This window comes from Anopheles bellator, chromosome 1 (genome assembly GCF_943735745.2).
Source record: "Anopheles bellator chromosome 1, idAnoBellAS_SP24_06.2, whole genome shotgun sequence".
NCBI classification, from domain to species: domain Eukaryota; kingdom Metazoa; phylum Arthropoda; class Insecta; order Diptera; family Culicidae; genus Anopheles; species Anopheles bellator.
Window position 1 is genome coordinate 32365295 of NC_071285.1, and position 23315 is coordinate 32388609.

Sequence of the window (23315 nt, forward strand, 5' to 3'; positions counted from 1 at the left end):
CACCCCAGGAAAACGGCGGAGAAGGTAAACTTGGGCTGGAAGAAGACCCAAATAAATCAATCGATCCGTGGCATCTCACCAATTTTGGGACCATAAATAATCTTTCGCTCCCTCGTTTTTCGACAGCTTTCGAATCACGAAACTCACGCACCGCACACCGGAGGAGCTCTCTCCGGGAAGCCAGGGAAACCCTCTCGCCAGTCCCCACTTCCTGTTTATCAAATTCTCCGCAGCCCCGCAGGAGCAGGAGCAGCGCCAGCAGCCAGCAAACGGACTGGAAAAAAAAAATGCGAACCCTAAAGGAGGAACCCGGACGAAGGAAGCGCTCTTCCGTACCTCTTTTCGGCGCGGAAAAAAATGTGCCGGCGGTTTCGGAGAAGAGGAATGTGGCATCAAAACAAGATCAATCTCCTCACGCTCGAGCTCCCGCGACTTCCGTCACCCACTTCGGCAATAGTTTCCTGTTTATTCGACCGAAAACTTCGCTTGGCGGCCGTGGCCGTGAGGGGAGGGGCCGAGTTGGGGCCGCTAGGCAGAAACAACGCCCCGCCCGAGGTCCTGTGCGTAGATTGAATTTTAAACGTAATTGTATAGAACTTTCGATTTGCTTGCTGTGGCCCAGCTCCCAGCTGCCGTCCGATTTTGCCTGCCCCGGATGCTGCGCCTTCGTATTTTGTGAACGTCGAAGGGGGTGCGATTTGACAGTTCATGCCCACGTCAAGCTTGCGGAAATGGTACTCTTCGCCGCACTTTCTACGCACTTTTTTCACGTGCTTCGGTACCCCGAAGAAAGTATTTACTCCCCTTTACGCCGGAATGGCTTCTTCCATCCGAGTTGATTCGATTTTTTCCCATCACTCAGCGGTGCTCAAAACTTTGTTAGATACACGAAAGTTGCCCAAATACCGTCGGCACCGCGGAGAACGCGACGAAATATCTAAATTTACTGCCGAACTTGGCGCTGAAACGTTGCGTCAACGCACTGCCATCGCCGGAAAGCCAGCGAGGAGGAACGTAAGTTTTTCCTTCCAGCGTTCACACCGGGCTATCGGGTTCGTCTGGCTGTGAAGGGAGGAGCAAAATGAACCGGCTATGATCAACGACTCGGATCAGGCCCGACGGAAATATGTCTTCTTTGGCGGGAGGGTGAATAGAAATCTCCAACAACTCACCTAGTGCACCTAGTAAGGTGCGGAAACGCCAACACGATTGGGAACGAAGGAGATTATTTAACCCTGAGGGTACATCAAAGTGAGTTGAAAGATATTTGATCGTATATTTAATTCTGGAATTTTATTTTCAAGAACCGAGAGGGGCGAGAGCTACGTAAGCGCCACGAAGCTCAATCAGACGGATGCGCATCCACCGTTGATCCAGCGGAGGGATGGAACAGACTTTCGTTTAAAAATAGACCATTATTGACTGGATTTCGGGCCGAAAGACCACCGGCACCGGCGGGTGCATGATTTTGAAAGCTGCGGGCAGGGTTTCGTTGGTTAATCAGTGTGATGGAAAAGGTCGCGTCGAACGGTTCCCGGTCTAATCTCATCCGACCGAGACGTTGCTGCTCCGCCCCGCCAAGCGTTTGGTGAGTCTATTTTGCCCAGAGTTTATCAAGATATCCTGTAGCATGTCGCTAAACCACTATGGAGGAAATGGTCTCAGTAATCGTGTTCATCGATCCGCTTTCTCCTAATTATTCACATCAACCCCACACATACTCTAGAAAGGCAGGCAAAAACAAAAAACACCGGCAGGTACTGAGCGCGTAGTACATTTTAATATTTGTTAGCCATGCCTGATGAAAAGCAGTTCTCATCGGTGAACGCTCGGGACGTTGCCTACCGATCTACGGTGCAGATACTGCGTTACGGACAGAAACATATTTGCTAATTGTATGCTGAACCGTTTTGAGCGTCGGACACATGCACAACATTAGTTATCGTCAGATGGGCAGATACCGCGCCCCTTCCGTCACTCGACAGTGCTCGTTGTCCAGCGACACCTATCATTAATTTATTCGAAACATTTTCTGTCGCCGTTTTCGCCAGCGGAACCGAGCCAGTTGGATGTGCCACAAGATTTACTCAGCACCGGCAACAGTGTGCTACAAGTACCCGGCTGCATAATAACATCAGCTCGCCTCTCGCCCGGGCACTGAGGCCAACTGACGGAGAGCAAGAAGGGTGGAAGTTGTTATTGCCGTCTAAATGCAATTCATCATAAAACCGTTCTTCAAGGACCAGCGTGCCCGAGCACTTCCTTCTTTATTCGTTACATCCGCGCGCTCCTTCCGTTACAAACAAGGCCGTTGTGACTCATTTTCCCATTACGGCTTGCGGCCACCCTCGCCCGGAAGGGACCGTTCAAACCAGACAATCGGTGCATCGTCATCAGACGGTCGTGTGAAATGTTTTGACATTGGGTCCAACATCACATCCCCCCGCCGTGGTGGGGCCGACGCCACCGCCAGCGATGGCGGGTGAGCGGTGGCGTTCTGTTGATGGTGTGCCAACCACACACCAGCGCACTGGGGATGAAAGCAGATGCGCGTCCAGAGGTTAAATCCCCGAGGGCAATCGCCGTCTCGGCCGGTTCGCCGCCAGGACCTGACCGACGCTGGGCCGGCCGGCTGGGCGGAACCGGCGTGGCGAGCATGGGGTTGCGGAAACAAAAACTACTTTTCATTCCTCAAGTGCAATCCATCGATCAAGGCTCCGAAGGCTCCAGAATCTCCTGGCAGTTTGCCTGCCGCGGGACGGACCTGCTAGCCGCCGCCCGCCGAGTATGAGTGGCTGTCGGAGACGTTCTGATGGAAAATAATGAAAAAATAGCATAACCATGACGGCCAAAGCCCGGGCGCGCCCGCAGACTCCCAGCGCTTGACAGTTGCCGGCGGCCACCGGACAAAGAAAAAAGCTTGTTTTCGCGCCGAAGGTGGGGAGGCCACACCTTGGCGCCAGTGGCAAGAGAAAAGATGATGAAAATGAATTGGTTATGTTATGGTTTGCGTCTCTCCGCTGGTGCTGTTATTCCCGTGGCGCCGGGTGTGGGCCGGGAAGCGGAACGAATTGGATGGAACTTTTCGGATTTCAGCGTAACAACTCAACATTATCCGGGGGAGAGGGGCCAAACTCAAGAATATGCAACCGTGTTTCTATTGTAAGAAAAAGTATTACTTCAAAACTGTACTCCGATCGTACGTTGCAAGAAACATTGCGGAAACGTGGAAGTAGTTCACGAACAAGTGCAAGGCAAAAAACGACAAATGTAATCTGAGGACTGCTTTTCCGGGGCACGCCATTAGGCCATGGCGCTCCCGGAGGTGTGAGTTTACCGTTAACAAATGGCTTAATTTGCTACAGTTAGCGGTTGCTATCCGCGCGTTTCGCGTGCCACGTCAGGACGAACCCGAAGTGTCTGCGCCATCGTGTCCCTCCTGCAGCTGGTTTCACCTGCAGTGAGGAGCCGCGCCCTTGTTGTCACCACGGCCACCAAGGAGCCTTGCCAGCAGGATCGTGTGCGAACGCCGACGACATGTTTTCGTCACCACCGGGTGGTGCTAGATGTTGGAAGTTGGGTCCCATCCACAGCCGAAGAAAATTGGTTGCCAATCAGACGGAGCGTTGAGGTCGCCCAAGAACCCTGCCTTTAGATTTCGCTCGGAAGCTCAAAATTCACTCAGCGTCATCATCTTTCTGGGGTCGTTTGTCTGCCAAGCGCACGGGAAAGGGCTTGCCGCTCGTAAATCCGGTTGCAACGGGGATGCTCGGAGAGTGTCGTGTTCTGGAGAAGATCTGGAGCCGCCCCACCCGGCCATCCGGCGGCAGACATCTACCCGGCACAAAGTAAGATGTGCATATTCACATGCACGGCGTGGTCCTGCCTGCCTGCCTGCGACATTTGATATATTATTTCTCTTCCCTTTAATTTTAATACGCTTGCCAGCGTACGACAATGCCGGGCGCCTATGTTCCGTGGCATATGTACTACACCCACCGGCCCGACCCTCTTGTACGTGAGCCGGATTGTGTTTTGATGGACCAGGGGATGGCGCCCACATGCGCCCAGGTCAAAGCATTACAGGCGCCGGTGATTTAAGCTCGTCAGTGCGGGCTCGTCTTGATGATAAGTTTCGTCTCGGGTGCCATTTACAATGGATTCCTCGTATCTGTGGCGTCATGGTTGCCCCCGGTGGAGTGTGCCTGTTGTCTGTTCGCCTATGTCATCAAGCGGAGATCAAGCCATTAAATTGACTTGGCCGCAAAACCGTACCGGGTCTTAGCCGGGTAGAGCAACGGAACCGTAACGTCTCGCTCTGTACAGTGATAGGTTGCGGTGAGCGGTCGAAGAGGTGTACATCTTTATTGCCAAAGCGGGCGGACAACTTTGTTGGGTTGGTAGTTTCTTGTGTCGCGAGCGAACAGCATTAGTCAGCCAGATCTCAATACCTCCGCCATCGACCCGCGCCACAGCGATGCTATTGCTAGGTTCTGCTTTAAAGTTCATATGCTGATTAAGGAAAAGGGGATTTGCATTCCCAGGAAGGTGGTCCTCATGGATCAATGGGCAGTGCTGGCAGTGATAGGTTCATTTTTCGCCAACCAGCCAACGCGGTTCTTACCCACAGAATGGAGACGGATACGGGAGCTTTAATATGTTTCACAATTTTCGACTCGATTTCGATGCTTGACAAGCTTTTAAAGTAGCTCCTGCACCGTCTCAAACTCCTGCCTTTTCCCCTTTCCCTGTCTCCCTGGCGTCACAGTCACAGTTTCGCGTATTGTGTCATCTTCTGGTCTTCGTCTCCTAATATTTATTAGATGACATCAACAAAAGCGGAAATCCCGCGCTCGGCTCGCTGGCAATCGGCAATCCACCCCATCCGCAGCGATTCGTTTGACGAATCCCACACACTTTCGGTCGGTAGCAGTGGGGAAATGGAAACGTTTTCACACCACCCGGCCGTCGGTGATACTATCGGGCGATACGATGTTTGTTTGGCCGCAAAATTTATGGCCTCAACACATCGTCCACGGTTGGCTTTGATGATGAGGACTGTTGCGTCCCGGCGCCGCCCCAGTAACGCTGCCTGCCTGGAAATCAATCCCCTCGGTTTGAAAAGAATCCAAATGTTCGTTTCCTTGTGATACGAGGAGTCGGCAGGCCGGCAGGGACATTCACGCATCATGGCCGAACGCACTTTTCTGCCCCAAGGCTTGCCGATGAAGGCTTGCTACGTGAAGCTGTGTGTATTGTCAGGCTCATTTTGTCAAACAATTTTCAGTCGCCTAGCAACGGCACTGTTTCAAAATCGACCATCTCTTTCGCTGTAAAATGATGCATAGAATTGCGATCCTCCCTTGGTCGCTATTGATTTTTGGCTACCAGAGTCAGAGGCACCGGTAGCGGAAATGGTGTACTGTGAGGAAGGTTCCCTCTTGCGATGTGTTTGCCGCCAGCAGTTTTCTCCTATAGGCAGATAATAAAATCAATTCAAATAACGACTCCTACTCAGCCGAAATCAAAGTGACAGGAAGGAAGGGATCGGTACAGAACGGAGAAGGAACCTTCGAAGAAGGAACCGAAAGAGGGACACGCGCGCACAACCGCCGGGCAGATGTTTGGGGACAAACCGACGAGCCCATAGTCCCGGAGCATCCCGGAGCTGCCGTTGGCCTAATTTGATGAGGGAAAAAATTTGGGGTGCTTCATTTTCCTTTTGAAGTGAAACAAGCAGAATTTGATTGGGTTGAAGTAAAAAAAAGGAACATGATCTCCATGTTCCGGAGCAAGCGGAGAGAAATTAAAAAAACGGTCCACTTACCACCGGTGTGGAGATGGATCGTGGAGAGTTGGCCACCCTCGCCGCCGGACCTCGATGGGCATGTGGATCACTGACACGGCTAAATCACTGACAGTAAATATCATTTTGTTTAACTACAGAGTGTAGTTAAATGGAAGATACTGTTTATCGCAGGATAAACCCCTCGGTGGCCTTTGCATCAAAGCCAACACAGGGTAGGGCCCCCGTAGAAAGGGTTATAATAAAGTGCATGAAGCTGTGTCTTCAACTTTCGTGGACTCGAACTAAGTAAAAAAAAACACTTTCGCTCGAAAGCGGCCCGGGTAAGCGGAATGCAAACCAAATGCCACAAATCCCTGACCGAAGCCTCCAAAGGTGGGGTGGCGTGGTCATGAAACTTTCAAGACCCTCATCAGTGTAAATTGATAGCAAATTATTTATTTCCATAAATTATTCATCCTAAAAACTCCCATTCGCCCAGTTGCGGCGCTCCGCTTTTCTCACATTATCGACGCCTTGCCACAATCGACGGGTTGTACGGGGAATAGGTGCGCCACCTCGGTCAACATTTACCTTTCACCCTACAGGGTGTGCTACAGGGAAGAATCGGACCCGTCCACACATTCCCAATCTTCCACGCACCAATCTATACCCCTCCGTCCCGGTCGTCGTCTTTCCGTGGACGAAAACAACAAAGGCAGGAGCGCGAGGCGAACGCTGTCTTTGGCGTTCATTTTGGGGAAACCAATTCGGAAAGAGGAAAAAAAAAATCAAAGGTAAATCCTCGGAGGCAAACCTTTCGTGGCGTGGCTTTCCTTGCCACTCCACCGTGGAGGACCTCTTTGCAGATTGGACACAAGGTTGCCGTTCGGGCGCGCACATACGGTCGGGGGTATCTAATCTTGTTTCTTTCCACGCGCGCCGGTTGGAATAGGGAAAATTCATTTCTTACGTCGCCTGCCGCAGATTGCCGTTAGGTGTTCCGGTTGTGAGCATCGAAACGGTTGAGCATATAAAATATATAAATAAGCGGCTGTGTGGAAGAGAGCGCAGCGACACCGTTTCAGCGGGGCACCGGTGTGATGAAATCAATTTCGCACTGAACTATGTCATAATCCTCGCTGATTCCCTGTTCCCAGTAATGCGAGGGGGTTTGTTGAAGCATCCCACACACCTTGGCGCTGAAAGGCTCCGCCAGTCGCGTCGTATGTTCGTGCCAAATTAGCAGGTGACAGCTAGGACATGTAAATTGAATTTTAAAATGAACACGGGCACAAAACATGAGGCAAAAACGCACACGACAAACCATCGGTTTTACGGAAGGTTTTTAAAACAAATTCTCCGCATCGTCCCGAACAGACACGTTATTACGCCTGGATGCGAGCAGCGTCCCTTTCGAGGTTTGTGATTATCTGTAGTGTCGCCCTTCGCCGTACGGTGCAAGATCTTAATGTAATGTAATCACGTGTTGGAACATATGTTCGGCAAAATTATGTCGGCACCCGGGACAGGGGTCGGCCACCTTCGCCATTGGCGACGCCCTAGCCGGCAAGGTTCAACAAACTTAACCTCGCAGAACCATGAGGCAGCACTAACAGCGTGCAGCGAGGGTACGTTTCTTACCTTCCATTTGGGGCAGACGCGTAAGCAACAGGGAAAAATCGATTAGTGGATTTGTGTCCAAAAAAATCGATGGAAATCCACCCCCAGGGGTAGTAGGTTCGGACACTTTAAGAAGTACCTACAATACCTGTCAGCTAGTGCCAGAGGTAATCCTCCGACACACGGTACCGCCTCGTGCTAGAAATGAGCCACATAACGCATCATTCTTTCCCAATGCAGCCCGTTCCAACCAAATTGCTTTCGAACGTACGAACGGTTCTAACGAGAAAAAAGGACGAAAAAACGCACACAAAGTTCGCTTCACGCACGCTTTGCTGCGCTCGCGGCGCAATGAATTCCCTGGCCGGGCCGCGTTCGTTACGTTAAATGAAGATGAATGATGTAATCAAACCGTGAACAGTGCCAAACACGCAACCTGCTGCTGGAGTGAGCCGTGCTCGCCCCGCTCGCCCGTCCCCCCAAGGGAACGATCGGAACACGTGCCTTTTTGCTAAAGTGGATGGCTTTAGCGATGGGATTTTATTTCTCTCCTCGTCGTGAATAAATGTATTCATCGCAGGAAAGTTACAGCACACGGTGACGATGGCGCGGGATGATGGACGCGGTGTTAAATTTGAAAAAATCCGGAAGGATTCGATGGAACACAAATCCCCCCCCCCCCACCGGCCCGCTAAACTCGCTACCCCCTCGCTGGCCAAGGCGTCAGGCGCCAAGACGGGCGCGGGCTCTTCAATTGATTGTGATGAATGTGAGTACAAATTAAATAACATAAAAAGTACATAAAAATAATCATCAATTCCGCCCGATGCATTGGCCGCCTGAAACGTTCCGACATTACCCGGTGGTGGTCTTGTTACGTGCCAGCGCCTTTTGCGTGTTCAAATTATGTCGAGTGTAAAACCACCGCTTCCGCTCCGCCCATCACCTGTGTTTCCCGGTTCCCGGTCCCACCCGGAGACCCATGGTGCAATTATGTTGTGAGATGTGGCGGCGAATGGCTGTAGCTGATATATATTTTATGAATTACAAATCAGATTGTGTTACTCCGGTGAAACCCTCGCACTCTTTTCGGGGCGCTCGCGGCTCACGGCGGTTTGTTTGCAGTTTGATGGTCGTAATTGAGCAATCTGTCTAATGGACGGCGGTTTTGATTTTGTTTGCTAAGGATTCCACCGTACGTACGTATGTACGGGAGGCCAAAAGGCATGAAAAGGCTTCACGATGCTGCGGTCAGTGTCATTAGTCGATGGTTGACTTTGCGCCAGTACGCCACGAGTGTGCCGAAATGAGTGACGCGAAAACTCCACCAAGAAACTCAATATTAGCATTTGGGTGCCGGTTTTGGAAGAAGCGCTTGCCTTCAACGTGAACGCATTAGGGCTCCAGCAACTGCCGGGCACCCTGGGAAGCAGACAGAAAAAGTCCGGCCAAAAGTCGGCGAGAAGTTTGATGAGAAAGCACAAATAATTCCCATTAAACAAACGACCGTGCCATTATTCGAGCGAACCGCCGTATCGATAGCGCAGCGCTGCAGTCCAGGTCCAGGTGGATGTCCATCTAATGCTGATGACCGGGACACGGTCGGCGGATTCACGTCTTGTGCAGTGTCCCCGGGCCTCCCCCCCCGTTTATTGCCACCATTTTTCCACATGCCATTCCACTTTTATGATTGTTTCGAACTAAGTCAGCTATTTGATATTCACTACGGCGCGAAAGCAATATCGTTTAGTGTAGCTTAAACGGTCGGTAGCCCGGGCATTCGGTGGTCCGGCCATTTATTTGATCGTTTGACGCCTGTTTGCTTTTTGCTAACCTTTCGGCGCGCACGGCACACCATTCATTAGGCCACCGAGGGTCCTTGGAATAGAAAAAAACCCGTCCTACTCTGCATACGGCTCCGGGTCTCGGAAGGGACATATACGCACACATAAACCTTTGTAGGGCCTATTGTTTGTGTAACCTTTACGCTCCATAAAAGTCTTCTGTCCCTTCCACTGGACGCGGCGGGCCCGCTGCCCCGGTGGAGTTTCGGGTTGAAAAAGGTAGCCCCTGCCCGAGCGGACGCAAAGAAAGACATTCACTTCCCGCCAGCAAAGGGAAGGCGGGTGCGGTGCGTGGCTTGGATCCTTTGAAGCCGAGAGCTTCGTTACTTGTGTTGGTAGTAGCGCCACACAAAACGTGGCCGTAGTAATTTGCATAACCCTCGGCAGGTTGTTGGTAAATGGGGTGTGTGAGACGTCCGAGCATTTGCCGAATCGTCGTGTAACAACGCAACGGCCGGGGAGCGAGCAAGGGACGGAACACAGGGCCACGGTCCCTCCCTGGCACATAGAAGGGCAGATACTCGACAGAGAGAGAGAGAGAAAAAAAACACAAGCGGAAAAATTAGTGATATAGCCAAGTTCCGTTGTAAATGAGATAATTTGAATTAATGGTGTATCTTGGCCCCATTTTCGTCGTCATCGTCGCCACCGTTGCCATCGTAACGCCAGGGCTCTGGGACGATCGGACACAAATGCTCGTTATCTCACAGGGACTTTTTTGTCCCCCTCCGGTCCTCCCGTGCTGTCGCCGTGCTGTTTCGGTTATGTTTTCGTACTGTTTTTTTTCTCCATCTCGTCGCAAGGACCTCGAGGACGCCGAGCTGGCAGCGCGTCGAAGTCACAACCACGAACCAGGCAACCAATTTCCCACAAGCCTCCCTGGGCCGGTCTGCCCGGTGGGCTAGACTGTCCATCCGCAAGTCCATCGGCCGGTGGGAAAAACTTTTTAAATTAGGTACTGGATTGCGGAAGTGTTTTTCGTCGGCTTAGTGCGAGAAGCTTGGGCTACGCCTTCGCCGTGCTTAGGATTTTTATGAACCAATTTGCTTTCGGTGCGATAATTGGGCAAGCAATTGGCAGTACAGTGCCACAGAGATCCTGATTTAACGACTGGCGCCTAAAGTCCACACTGTCCACAGCCTAAGCTAATTGAGAACGACACCGGGTTTGCACGGCAGCAACGCAGAGGACCGGCTGCCCTGCTGGCCAAGACTTAACCCGAAACCTGCTGGCCCTATGCCGGCATTCCATCTGACGCGCGCCGCGCAGCGCAGCAAACAGCTATAAAAATTTATCACCTGTGCGCGTCTGAGGCTGAGGCTCCCTGTTCTATTTAAAACATGCCCCAAACGTGCACCAAACTGTTGCTGGGCAAATACATCCGTCTTGCGGCGGCCAGCTCTGCTTCGTGCGCTTTTCCGATGGGGTGAACCCGCGGGGGAAACCAGTAAAATGCACCGCCAAATGCAACCCATCCCGTGGTCGGCGGCGGTTTGCCGGACGGTCTGTGGTATGGTTTTTACCATGATCCCCCCCTCCCCGCCGCCACCCGGCCGCACTGTAAATGACTGACATTCCCATGAAATATGCAGGGCCTTTGTGCGGAATTGAAACGAATGGCTTTCGCAATTGCCTGATAGTTGCTTCCTCGAGGATGGCAACGCGGCCGGGGCGCGCCAGTCTTATGCACCGAGGGTCGATGCGCACGGGGCACTAATGGGAGCAATCAGTCGAGTAATGTGTTGAAATTTTACCGTTCATTTCCTCCCCCGAGGCCACCTGATGAAATATGGATCTGCTTTCCCACCGGTTTGTAGTGTTGCATGTTGCAAATTGATATTTTTTTTTTTGACTCTACGCCCCACTAACGATTTCCACAGTTCAATTTTTCTGTCCCTTCCCAAAACTTCAACGGGCCCGATATCGATGCAAACGTGTCGGAACGACGCAACTGGTACCGCGGAGGTGGTTGCCAATGTTAAAGTTTCGCTTTGATTGTGTGTGTCCTTTGGAACGACTAAAGTTCGCGTCTGATTTCGTGTCGGGCCCCCCACAGGATCCAGCGCAGCGGTTGTTTAATGCGCCCGGATGCCGCCTGTGCCGCTAATTTCGGTTCCAGACTACGGTTTTCCCAGGTGCCAATTGTTCCAGCATAATTACTGTCGTGATGTGTTCTTAAGGTGCAAGAATTTAATTTACTCACACAAGCACCATTTGGCACGTACCGACGAGCATTTATGTCGTTTCAGAAAACTAATGAATGTTTTCGGCAAACTCAGTGACTCAAATTACATTTGCTCGCCGCAGCCGCTGACGCTCACGTCGCCTCGAGAAGCTCGCCGAACGCCCCGCCATCGGCATTCAACGGCGTGTCAGCTGGTCGGGGGCTGAAGAACACCTGCTAATGACAATGTAATTTTCCTAATGGAAAATTGCTTCGCTAAACTCCTTCACATTCGGTGCCGCGTTCGCAGGGAGATGGGTACGGGCCCGAGGAGCGCACCGTGGCGTCGTTTTTCACAACTTCACGTTCGACAGTACTAGTAGCGGCAAAGTGTCAGACAGTTTTCCTGCCAACGATAGACCTGTCACTCATCCGCTAAATCCTCCATAATCATACCGCTAGCCCGCAGCCATCGGGCGGAGAGCGGATCTTGGATCGGGATTGGGAGGATCGTCTTGCAGTTCGGGGCCTTCGGTGGAGGTTTCGATTTTAATTTGATCAAATTATCAAACCTTCTTGCTGACAGCCACGTATTGGCGCCCCAGGTATGTCGGGGCTCGGATGAAATCCATCAAGCAGTAGTTTTTACGAGGCCGAGGCCGACTGACGGGTGGCTCCCTGCTCCGGCGTGAAAGGATACTCTTGAGCAGCTTGTGTGTGAAGCGGGAATTGTAAAACAAGGAAAAGGATTAAGGCAATTACCGAGAACCGCTGCAAACATGTCGCCCTGCCAGTAACAGTAACAGGTAGCGATGACGAAGATTGAACCCTGGGTGGGCAGGCAGCGCTGTTGGGGTGCCGTGACTCTGACGGTGTCTTGTGTTATAAATCTTTTGCAAACAACCACGCAAAGAGGCGGTCGCTGTGGGCGTGTGGCAACAAAGTGGAGTTCCACTAACCCTTGGGAAATGGTGGAAATAAACTGGACTAAACATGTTACTCTTAAGTGCTGCTGCTGGAAATATGCGAAACGTGCGTCTAATTCCCTCACGGTTCTTACATTCGCATTTTGTCCCACAACTGATTGAACCAAACGACCAACTTTATTTATGTTTTGAAGCTTCGCGTTGACGGGCGCCACCGACTGCTGTCTCATTAGTCGGCAGGATCCTCTTGCAAACTTTGCGTGCTCACGTTATCCTGTTTACCTTGGCCCACCCGATGGCAGGAGTGTAGCTGTTATGTTGATAAGTTTTTAATCGTAAACACACATTTGTCGCCATGCAACCATTTATCAAATGAAAATTGCTTTGCCTGGCGCCGCTCTTTGAACTGGGAAGCAACAGCAAGCATGGAGCAAAGGTTTCAGGGCCAACGCATCCGAGCAATTTGCTATTAAGTCCTTTAGAGGCCACAGACATGGCCATGGGTATTACTGACCCGCCCGTTCCGCTCCCATCCGCCCGGGATGGCGGAGCACGGGTCGATGGAGCATAGAATGCCTCCGTTCCCCGCACAGCAGTGGGATGAAAGCGCGGCGCCAGGGACACGATGGGTTCGGTAATGTTTATGGAGATTTATTAGCATCCTCACAACTCCACTCTCTGCCCTCTGCCCGGGCGCTATTTGAGGTGGTTGCGAAACGCTCATCAGTGCCACGTTGTGCCTTTCTTTTTCGCCAGCTAATGAAATCTTGGCAGCCTGCCGGGGCAGTTCCAAAGTTGCTCCTTTCGTGGTGCCCGTTCTGGATCACAAGAACTGGCCCTTCCACCGCAGCCAACCGGCCGACCGAACGTTCCGGAAAATTTCGACCCTGCCATTTGTTGCTGGGGTCACCGGCCGAACCTTGGCCGGTGCAATGGAAAAAGATCATTTGCCGTTTGTGTTTGCTGTACATAAATTTTAATAACGTAACACATAAACCTGATGGAAGAAGTTTTGTCATCGTCGGTCGCATGCCTGTCCGACGACTTTTCAGTTCATCGTTCATCGCCGGGGGTCGGTTTGTTTCACTCGCACACAGCCCCTCCCGCATAGGCCGTGGCCAATGTGCCCTTCGGCTTCCGCTGCACGGGGTTGAAGTCTTTGTGAAAATATTTCCAGACCCATCTGGAGGTAGTGAAATAGTACCAGCATTTGTCCCAAACGCCGTCCCGGGGGTTGATCGCATTCGTAGGTTTTTGGCTGGAACCGATCCTGCGTGTAAGAAGCTGTTTATCCGTGCGACGGAGGCTGGTAATGTTACGAAAGTCATTATAGGAGACGTCCATTCCACCCGACGAATAGGACGTTAGGCAATGACTTAAATAAATATGTTTTCTTTCCGAATTCAATGTCTAGTCTCACAACTAGGAATTTTGATAGTATCACACGCGCTTGTCTTTAAATTACTATACTCCGGGTTTAATTTTTACCCTTCGACACCGGGAACCCAAATGGCAAAAACTACATCCTACTTCCTTGGGGGCAGTGCCAGATACGCATTCCGACGTGGCGAAATAATTTAAGGCTAGCGGAGGAAAAGTAAGTGCTATCAAATTTTCCATTTAAAATGCTTCTGAACCCCAAGGCACTGTACAGAAAGTATACGGAGCGAAACAAACAACCCCCCTTCAGCTAGTGGTGCATTTGATGCTATCTTGAATTATTGCCCGGCGCTTCGGAGGGAAAGCTAGATAAATGGCCCCGTTTTTCACGATTGAATTTCAGCGTGAATTTATGATTTTTTCAGCCCCTTCAAAATTACTTCCTATCCGACGGGTGAAAAGTGGGCCAACGGCGATTTCGGCATTCGCACCCGTAAACAAAAGCGATCCGTTTTGCCTATTCTTTCAACTTGGACGATTGGATTGGATCTCGAGCGAATGTAGGTTTTTATAAATTTTCAAATGAACCTTAACGTGCCTGTGTGTTTTTTTTTTAGAAAACACACCATAAAAAGCGACAAGTTTTTATTTCCGCTCGACAGATAACGAATTCAAATTATCATTTCCTTTTTTGTGTGTGTATCAACAGTGTGGTGTCATTTTGCGGCTATTGCGTTTGTCCGAGTTTCGACCAAGATTGACTGAAAAGATATTTACAAACCTGTCTACGCGTGTCATATGGAATGAGAATAATTATCTGCATCAGCAACAGGAGAGCGTGGTGATGAAACAAACTAAAACTCTTGTCTTTGTCAGAAGAAAACATAAAAATACAACATACAGTAGTAATGCGGAGGGAATTGCCCAGCAAAACAAAGTACAACTTAAAATCGTTACTTACCACCGCGGTTCTCGCTGTCCGCTGGCTTGACTTGAATAGCACGGTTCATCTGCAAGTAAAGATTGTGAAAGAGAAAGGCGATGGATAAGCGGGAGGGCTTCAGAGGCAGATAGGGTCTGATTTTCATTACGCCCGCCTTGGTTATGTTTTACGACAAAGTCGGTGGAACAAGTGCTACGTTCGCGGATCTGACTCAAGAATAGCAGCGCCGAGGATATTATCGAATAAAATTGTAAAGACATAATTTAACACCCTAGTATCTCACCGAGCGGGAGCTCGCGAATTTCGACGTTCCAACACGGATCCCAGCTCGGAGGGAATGATTTGCAATGGAAAACTGGGGCCTGGCTCCTTTGCCATCGTTGCGGTTGCCTGAAGAGACCTTTTCCCGGCTAGAGGGCGAGGTGAAAGAGATTTTAATGTATGCCGGTTTTTAATTTATATTCAATTCCAGCAACCATCAAGAACGGCAACCCTGGGGTACGGTACACGCTCACCGCTTACGATTCCATTTTTGTAAAGCCGGCCGGTAAGGACTGTAGGCCTCGCCTTCCCAGTCGTCGTTTGTGCGGAGGATGGAAAATACTGCTTTGTGGGATTGAAAGCGCTTGCCATCAAAGAGGTGATGGGCCCTCCAACAGAGGGGGCCGTTCGAAATTGGGGAATTAAATTTGCTTTTACCAACAAAGGACTTTCTTCGGTTAGAGCATTCAAAAACGCTCCCGGAAAGTGACTATAGGAAAGGGCACAGATTCCCCATCAATGTAGTTCGAGTGCGATCGCGAGCAATCCGGGTGGTTGTTTAACAAAACGATAAAAGGTTTCCGCTTGGTTACTGCGAACTCGTCGCGCCCTTTACCGTTTGCTTTTCCGTGCCCTGTAAATATCGTACTAATGGACCACGGTGCGATATTCTAACGAATTAAAGATTTATCAAAAATACTTGATTAGTCAACATTCAATCAACACATTAAGTGCGCGAGTGCTGTTCGAATAGTAAGAAAGAGAAACAAATTTATATGCCCCGAAATATTACAAACTTCGGTTCGACAGACTTCCAGTGCATCTACTTAAATGCAATATTCGAACCCACTTATTAGCTCCCACCTCTGGCGAAACGCCTTTCAACAATTATCGCCAGACGGTGAAACTTTCTTTCGGTTTAAGGCCTGGGTTTTGTTTTCAACGAACGCCAAATCAATGTTTTCAATTCATTATTTCAAATCTTCGGCAAGTAATGTCGGTGACTAAGCCGTCGTGAAGGAAAGGGAGGTTACCGCGAAATATCTAACAGTACAAGGTTAGACCAAGCGGTTCGAAACCATTTATCTTCGGCCACCGTGATGCGGAGGAAAATTCGCCACCGCTTGGTGTCTTAAAATTCGAATGCCGAATGCCGTTGAATAGCAATAGCTGTTCCTATGCTTTCCCAGTGGCATTATTTAAGCAGTTTTAATTTCTCTTTAAAGGGATGCTCTCGTCGGTAAACGCTGTGGTAACCGACCTGTGTTAATGTGGGCGATAGAATTTTACGAAATGGAAGGAATATTTTCCAATTGGCTCCAGCAGCTTGCTGTCGGCAATTTCACAGCAACGACCGGAGCGAGGTGAAGATGTGCAAATCATGCCGCAGCCCAGCTTGAAAGATGTGAACATTTAATGGCAAGTAACCGCAGAGAACGTTAAATTTATGTTCTTATCTTGTCTTAAGGTTCTCGAGTAATTGAATCTTTTGAATAATGTAAGGTTGTTGAGCAAGCATAATTAGTCTGGTAAAGTGGGACCGGAAAACGCGAACAAAACAGATTGATATTTTTCTTTCATTACCGCTGTCTGTCATACGTGAGGTGAACAAAATTAAAAGAAACGAACAAATTAAGTCGACCCAATCTTCTGTGTAGTGCGTGACATTATCGTTAAAAAGCGGTTTTGGTCAGCTTTTTACTAGCCTGGCTTCTCACCAAAGCCAAACCACTATCGGCAATTGTTCTTTTCATAAATAGTCTTTCGTGAATAATTTCCATCTCCTCCAGTACTCAGAATTATCGCAGACGTCCGTACCGTCGCTCCGGATTCAGGGTAGCCTTGGGGGCGTTAATCTAAATCTTAACTGATTTTGTTCCAACATTTTACGCTCCAACACGACACCCGGTGTCCATTTACCGAGCAAATCACCAGCGGCAGCTTCTTTATTCCGACTGCCTGGTCAAGGTTCGGTGAGGTAGAGGGCCTGTTGTCTGCCCGCTTTCAAGATGATGGAGAATGTTTACTTAATATTTTAATGCATTTCTCCGCTTCTCGGTTTCTTCCGAGTTTTTCCTTATCTTTTCCTCATTTTCCAGTATCTTTCACCAACTTGGCCGCCCCATCTATCGCGTGTTGAGGCCTCGCGGGAAAACGGAAAGCGAATCTAAACGATGCCATGTTCACGGTGGTCGGGAATTTCATGGTGCAAAACTTTTTTTTACCAACTCCCAACCCGCGCTACCTACCGCACAGTTCCCGGTGGTTCCAGCGTCGTTCGTTCGGGAAACTAAGAACGGTCTGGCTCGGAAGTTGTGGAAGCCGAAAAAATCACGAAACACTAACGGCGAGGCGAGGCGACACCAGCGCAAGCCAAGCGGACGAAGAAGTTTGCTCGCGGAAGCTCCACTTGCAGGGAGCCCTGGGGAGACTCCCGGCAGGCCCAAACTTGATGTCAAGTGGCGAGGATTCGCCTTCGCCTAATTAATTAATTACTAAGATCGATTCAAATGTGCCAGCGTTGCGGAAGACCGTAATGGTAATGGGTTCAACCAGGGGGCCGGGTGGGCTGGCCGAACTAAGGCTCGGGCAGAGAATTTCAGAAGTTAACCCCTGTCGATACAAGTGGTTTAGGCCGGGTGCCAATGGGCGGTCAGGGAAGCAATAAATAAATTTTCAAAGTGAATGATATATTACGGCGAGCAGCATTTGCCAGGGTGTCTGCTGGTGGAAGATCTCGGTGCGAGCTTGCAAATATGTTCGAACTCGGGCTCGGTGAGCGCTTTATCTTTGATGCTACTATCTTCTACAGTGCATCTTACTCGGGGTCGGTGGCGCTTTTCAATGAAACCTAATGTAGGCAAGCTGCTCATCCGCGGTGGGCATCGAGGACCGCTATGCTAATGGAGTACGGCGGTCGAAAAAGTGGGGTTTTCTCGTTTTGACCACACGCGCCCTTCCGGCCGTGGCATGTGTTTGTGCGAGCGACCGCCCGAAAGATTAACCAATACTACGGTACTAACACGTCAGTGGCGGCGGCTTTACTTTGCAGCAGTCGCCTCACTTAGCATGGGATATGCTGCCGGGAGCACGGACGGGGGACAAGGGCTGGCTTACAAATGACAATGGAATAACCGTGGTCTGCGGCCCCAAATACACGTCCATTAATGTAATTAGTTACCATTTATATTATGTTTCTGATTATAACAAAGTGTTCGGAATAGATAAGGCCGTGGGTGAAAGCAGCGTTCGATGATTCGGAGGCCGGTGAAGGATGGAAGGCTATAGCTTTGTCTCTCCGCCTGCTGTCCGGGGGAGGCGAGGTGAAATGTGCGGTGGCGGTTCTCGATATCGGAAAATGGATGCCCACGTACGCTGGCACCGGGACAGGCCTGCACTTGCGTTGAATATTCCGTTATGTTGAAAACTCCTAAAACGCACGCACTGGGTGCAATCAGCATTTAGTCCGATTGCCCCACAGTCCCATGGCCATCGTGGCTCGTGGTTTGCCGAGTCACGTATTGCCCACGTGGAAGTGACAAATTTTTCCAAGTTCTTCGAACATAATAAAATATAAATCAATCTCCCAAAGTCGGCCCAATCAATACGATTGGGGAATTGCCCGGTGATTCAACGCCGTCCAGTTCGCTCAATCCGAAAGTTGCTCGAGAGAGCCTGGGGTGGTTATTGATTTTTCGTCAGCCAATGCGTGTTGTGTCGGTTGCATGAAAAAAAAACGGGTTACGGAAACGTATGGATCCATCGATAAGCGGTGCGATTACCGAAAGTATTTCTGTTACAACGCACCTTTAACAAAGCGAAGAAATTCGTGTGACGGAACTACGTATACTGTTAAACATGTAAGTTTTCTAGCGCACTGCAACAGCACTAATAAACGGATCCGGTGTTTATTGATGTTAACGATAACGATTGAATGTAAAGTCCAAGTGGAACCTGTTGAGCGTGGTGAAAAATGCAGAGGCCGTCAACTAAATTATGATTTCTGAATGCAAGTACACGATCCGAAGTTTAATTGAAGAACTTTCGAACTTTCTAACGATTTGTTTAGCCCCAATGAAATTAAACAAAATCCATCAACTAGCTAGCTTTTTTATTTCAAGGTCCACAGTGGCCAATGCACAATGGAATGGGGTTTACTGACTTTACTGGAACTGATGGAAAGAGGTTCACGGAGCGTTCAGTTATCGCGAGGACCAATTAAAAAGGATTGCACGCGACAGAGACAAAAAAACCGTCACCGGAAAGCGTCAGCAGACAGTGAAAGTCCTTCGAGTCAAGAAAAAAGTGAAACTCACGGAACATTGTTCCCGTGATTGCCTTTTTGAAGATCTTCGTTTCGCTTGCATCGAGGATTTTTTGTTTGTTTGATCAAGGGCTACGGAGCGATTGCGGAAAGCTCCTTAACAACTATCACATAAAGAAGACAGTAGGAGAAGAGTTTAGGAAGAAGATTACACGTTTTTTTTCCTTACCAAGCCGAACTCTTCTCTCTTCCTTCCGATGGACTTATGATCCTTCGGGAGCAAGCGTTTCTCGGACAGGGAAACGGTAAACTTTTCCGCATTCAGCAACAGTGTTGTCATTAAGGATTTAAGTTGTTGATGTTGCAGCTCTCGGTTTTGTGTTTGAACATAGCGCAATTGTTTGGTTGCTTGTTCACACAGTCATCGTTGGGCCAATTTAAAATAGTTTCGAAAATGGGGACATCGAGGAACTTTGTAGGAAAGCCCCACCTCTTAGCTCCCCTTGAAGTCAGTGCACTGGCAATGGGGACGCATTCTGTGCTGTGCACAGAAAATCCCTCATTAGGCTGCTGCGGACGGTCGATCCGATTTTGACATTAAAATTCGGGTAGTAGCACTTTGCTGTAAAAAAGCTATTAGTCAAGCTTCTTTCAATTAGCGTAAGCAGCAAAAATTAATGCAATCTTCCACAATTTTCCCGTTTACTCTGGAACCCAGTACTTGTGAAACTATCGCTTCTGGATCCAGTTGTGTAGTGGGTCTCCAGTATTCCAACATTTATAATACGAACACGTCCATGTTACCAACATTCAACCAGTTTCGGTTATGTGAAATTTGCACATTTTTAGAGACAAAGCATTAAAGTAGATTCTGAGTTCTAAAACGTTAATACAGTTGAAGAGCTACTCTGACAATCTCTAACTCGAACATGGAACGACCGTTGATGTCACTTTTGGTTTGTATTTTTGGCGCTTTGTAGCTCTTAATGAACGTCTTGGCCGTTTCAATACCGCATTCACTATTTCCCACTTGTCCTTTCTAAAGAGTTGCAATGAACGGTCATTGCGGCTTTTCATTTAGCAGAACCTTTCGTACGTCTGGTTGGACGCACCGGAAAAGACAATGTAAATGTGTGTAAATGAACGCACTGGCTCCCTGGTTGTAGCCGAGAGCATAGCGGACATTGTATCTCTCACTACCGACTACATTGCCGCTTATGGCCTTTCCGGTGTATAATGTTCCTCCCCGGATCTGCTAAATCCTAAGCTATTCGATATGCATTGGAAGATAGGGCGTAGGCATGCACTTCTGTAACATCTGGATGCTGTTGCTGCTGTTGTTTCTATATGTCCGGATTGCACGTTGCATCCAGTTCCCGGATACCGAAAGCAATAGCACACCACCGCTTCACGGTCTGAAGTGAATGTTTGACCAAACATACGTGTCCTGATGACGTGCGTACACGTTCCATGCAAGCTACGTGACGCATTTTTGGTGTGAAGAGCGCTCTTTCCTCGCCTTTTGCCGGATCGCTCGTTCGTGGTGGGGTTCTGTTCGTGCATAACTGCACGTCTGCATATGCATAGCATGCCAAATGTTTGGCATACCAGTGGACACCGTTTTCCTATGCTCGGCACTAGCCATACCATCTCACCGTGCGTCCGTCTCATGTGCGCAGGAATGTCCCTTCGCCAAGAGAGCAGGCGAAAAAATAATTTTCTATCGACGTTACCCGCATTTGATCTCAATTCGATGTTCTCGACATTTTATAAGCGTCAACAAAATCGTTCATTTGTGTAATAATTGCTGGGGGTCAGGTAATGACGCGAAGGAGAGTATCACACAAAGTAAACATATAAATAAATTATTACGGATGTTTAGTCCTAATTGTTTCATAGTTTTGCTTTTTATCGGATTCGTGTACCAATTATTCCTGTTCTTGTAACAAAACGCCTCAAATATGGTAGAACTGCCTGAAAAACATAATATGTAGCCATCTTTTATTTTGAAAAGTGAAAACATTGTATTACCAAACATTGTAAATTCCGAATTCCGTTATTTATAAGAGTTGATACGCCTTAGGACCGACTTTGACTTTGATTTTACTTAATAACGCCGAAAAGTTGCGAAAAGTTAATGAATAAATTGTAATATTATAATAAAAGATTATTCAAAACAGGACCAAACGGCTTACAAAGCTAGTACAAGACTAAAGTCATTTGACTGGTTGCCGATTATTTGGTTTAAACAACCCAACTTCCGCTTCGATACAAAAATATAAACAGTTTTAATCATCTAAGCTTCACTATTTTTAATCTGTTGATGAAGGTGATCAGCAGCTGGTGTTTCCCCAGCAAGACTACGCTTCGGTGGTTATCTTCGCCCAGCGATCCGCTTAGGGATTAATGTATTGTTTTATTTATATAAATAACCTCTATTACTCTTCGGCATGCTCTTTGAGAGCAAGAGCGTTCACTTTAACGTCTATGGAAAAGATAGTGAACAGAGAGAAACGAACCACTCCAAACCTGTAGGCACATCGTCGTCGTCCGATACGGGACCCCAACCATCAATCCATCCATCTTGACCTGGTCCCGTATACATCTGAGTAGTGGGTACTCTGGCTTTCGTTCCGTACCACAAATCCAACGGTCAGCAAGAGTGGCTATAGTACATCGCCTTCCGGCAGCTAAACTGAATTTATTTATTTAGGCGAAAAGGGAAAATAAAATTTTCTACCACTTTCACGGTTGGTACCTTCCATTTGCCGTCATTACGTCGGTGCAATGTTTCGGCAGTGTATCGTAAAATCCTTCCAGACATTGCTATGGCCACTAACCCACAACGTTCGCCAAACTCACATTATCCCAGGTAAGATTAAAAGAGATATTGCAAAAGTGGTTTTAACAAACGGAATACGAAACGCAATTGGAAAAGGAATGAAGAACTCCCGTTTTGAGTATTTCAGTATTTCAAGAGTTGGTAGTGCATACTTCTAACACAACTGCTACGAGTTTCATATTACGTTAGAAAGTGTGAATTTATGTTGTACGATAACCTTTCAAAAAGGGAAAAAACTGTTTATCAAAAAGAAGCATAAACTGACAATTCATTTAAGTTATTGGTGAGTTTATATAAATAAATTATAACATTATTTAAAGTATAATATGTTATATTGTATTATGTAATATGTCTACAATATATTGTTTGTATATGAATTTATATGTTTGTACGAATTGGATCGCGTAACACGAAAACTAGAGCTGAAGATTTAGAATAGAATATTACTTTTCCCAAGCAATGTTTAAATAAATTAGCAGCACTGGGCAGTACGCAAGCCGATAGCAGAGTGTTCAAAATATACCGATCTCCGGGGACTTTTGGTTCGGCATCAGCGTTAAGATGGTCATTCCTAGCAATTTGCCTTAAAATACTGCCTCCAACCGAAACCACCAATAATGGTAATGGTTTTATGGTTTTTAGCCTCACATATCGCCTTACAAAGACCGGAAGCCGAAGCCGGAAGGATACGGCTTTCACACTCATAACAAAAAAGCACGCGCGACGGAAACAGAACATTTATGCACTCACTAAACATAAAAATCTCGAACAACGAAATGGCACTAAAAGGCGGACGAGGCTTAACAGTAGCGTACACCTTTGTCGCGGTCTGGAAGGGTGTCACGTTTCGCGATCGACCACCAGCGAGCGAGCCGAGGAGAGTATTAAATTAAATACTCTGAAATACTATTTATTTATTAGATTTGTATTGCAAGTTAATGGTATGATCATAATACAATAAATTATACCAGCCAAACTGTTTGTGCACAAACAGTCAGCAGTCAACTGTTTTGTAGTTTAATGCGAAGAGTGTAGGAGTGAATTTTTGCGGAGTGTATTTTCATTATGCTATCAAGATATTACAGCATGTCAGTTGTTTCAATAGGTAATTTGGAATTATATCTAATAATATCCGTAAACGTATCATTCCCGAAACGATTCCACGTTATACTTTGCTGTTAGTATGTGTTGGAAGTGATTTTAGTGATATAAAACTAATTTATAGCAATTAAAGCACCAAAGCCAGCCATCGAATATACAGTGGTGCCGTCCCTCGGCAGAAT

General features: G+C 48.3%; 1 protein-coding gene across 3 annotated transcripts in view; it reads right to left on the bottom strand.

The window, feature by feature from the left end:
• The window catches only part of LOC131206505 (CUGBP Elav-like family member 4), a 120495-nt gene that overhangs the window by 88472 nt on the left and 8708 nt on the right, over positions 1-23315 (bottom strand). For all 3 annotated transcript variants that reach the window (XM_058199081.1, XM_058199083.1, XM_058199082.1), the window contains one exon: positions 14684-14732. In XM_058199081.1, the coding sequence (XP_058055064.1) occupies positions 14684-14732 (49 nt within the window). Of the gene's footprint in view, positions 1-14683; positions 14733-23315 lie in introns of those variants that run through there.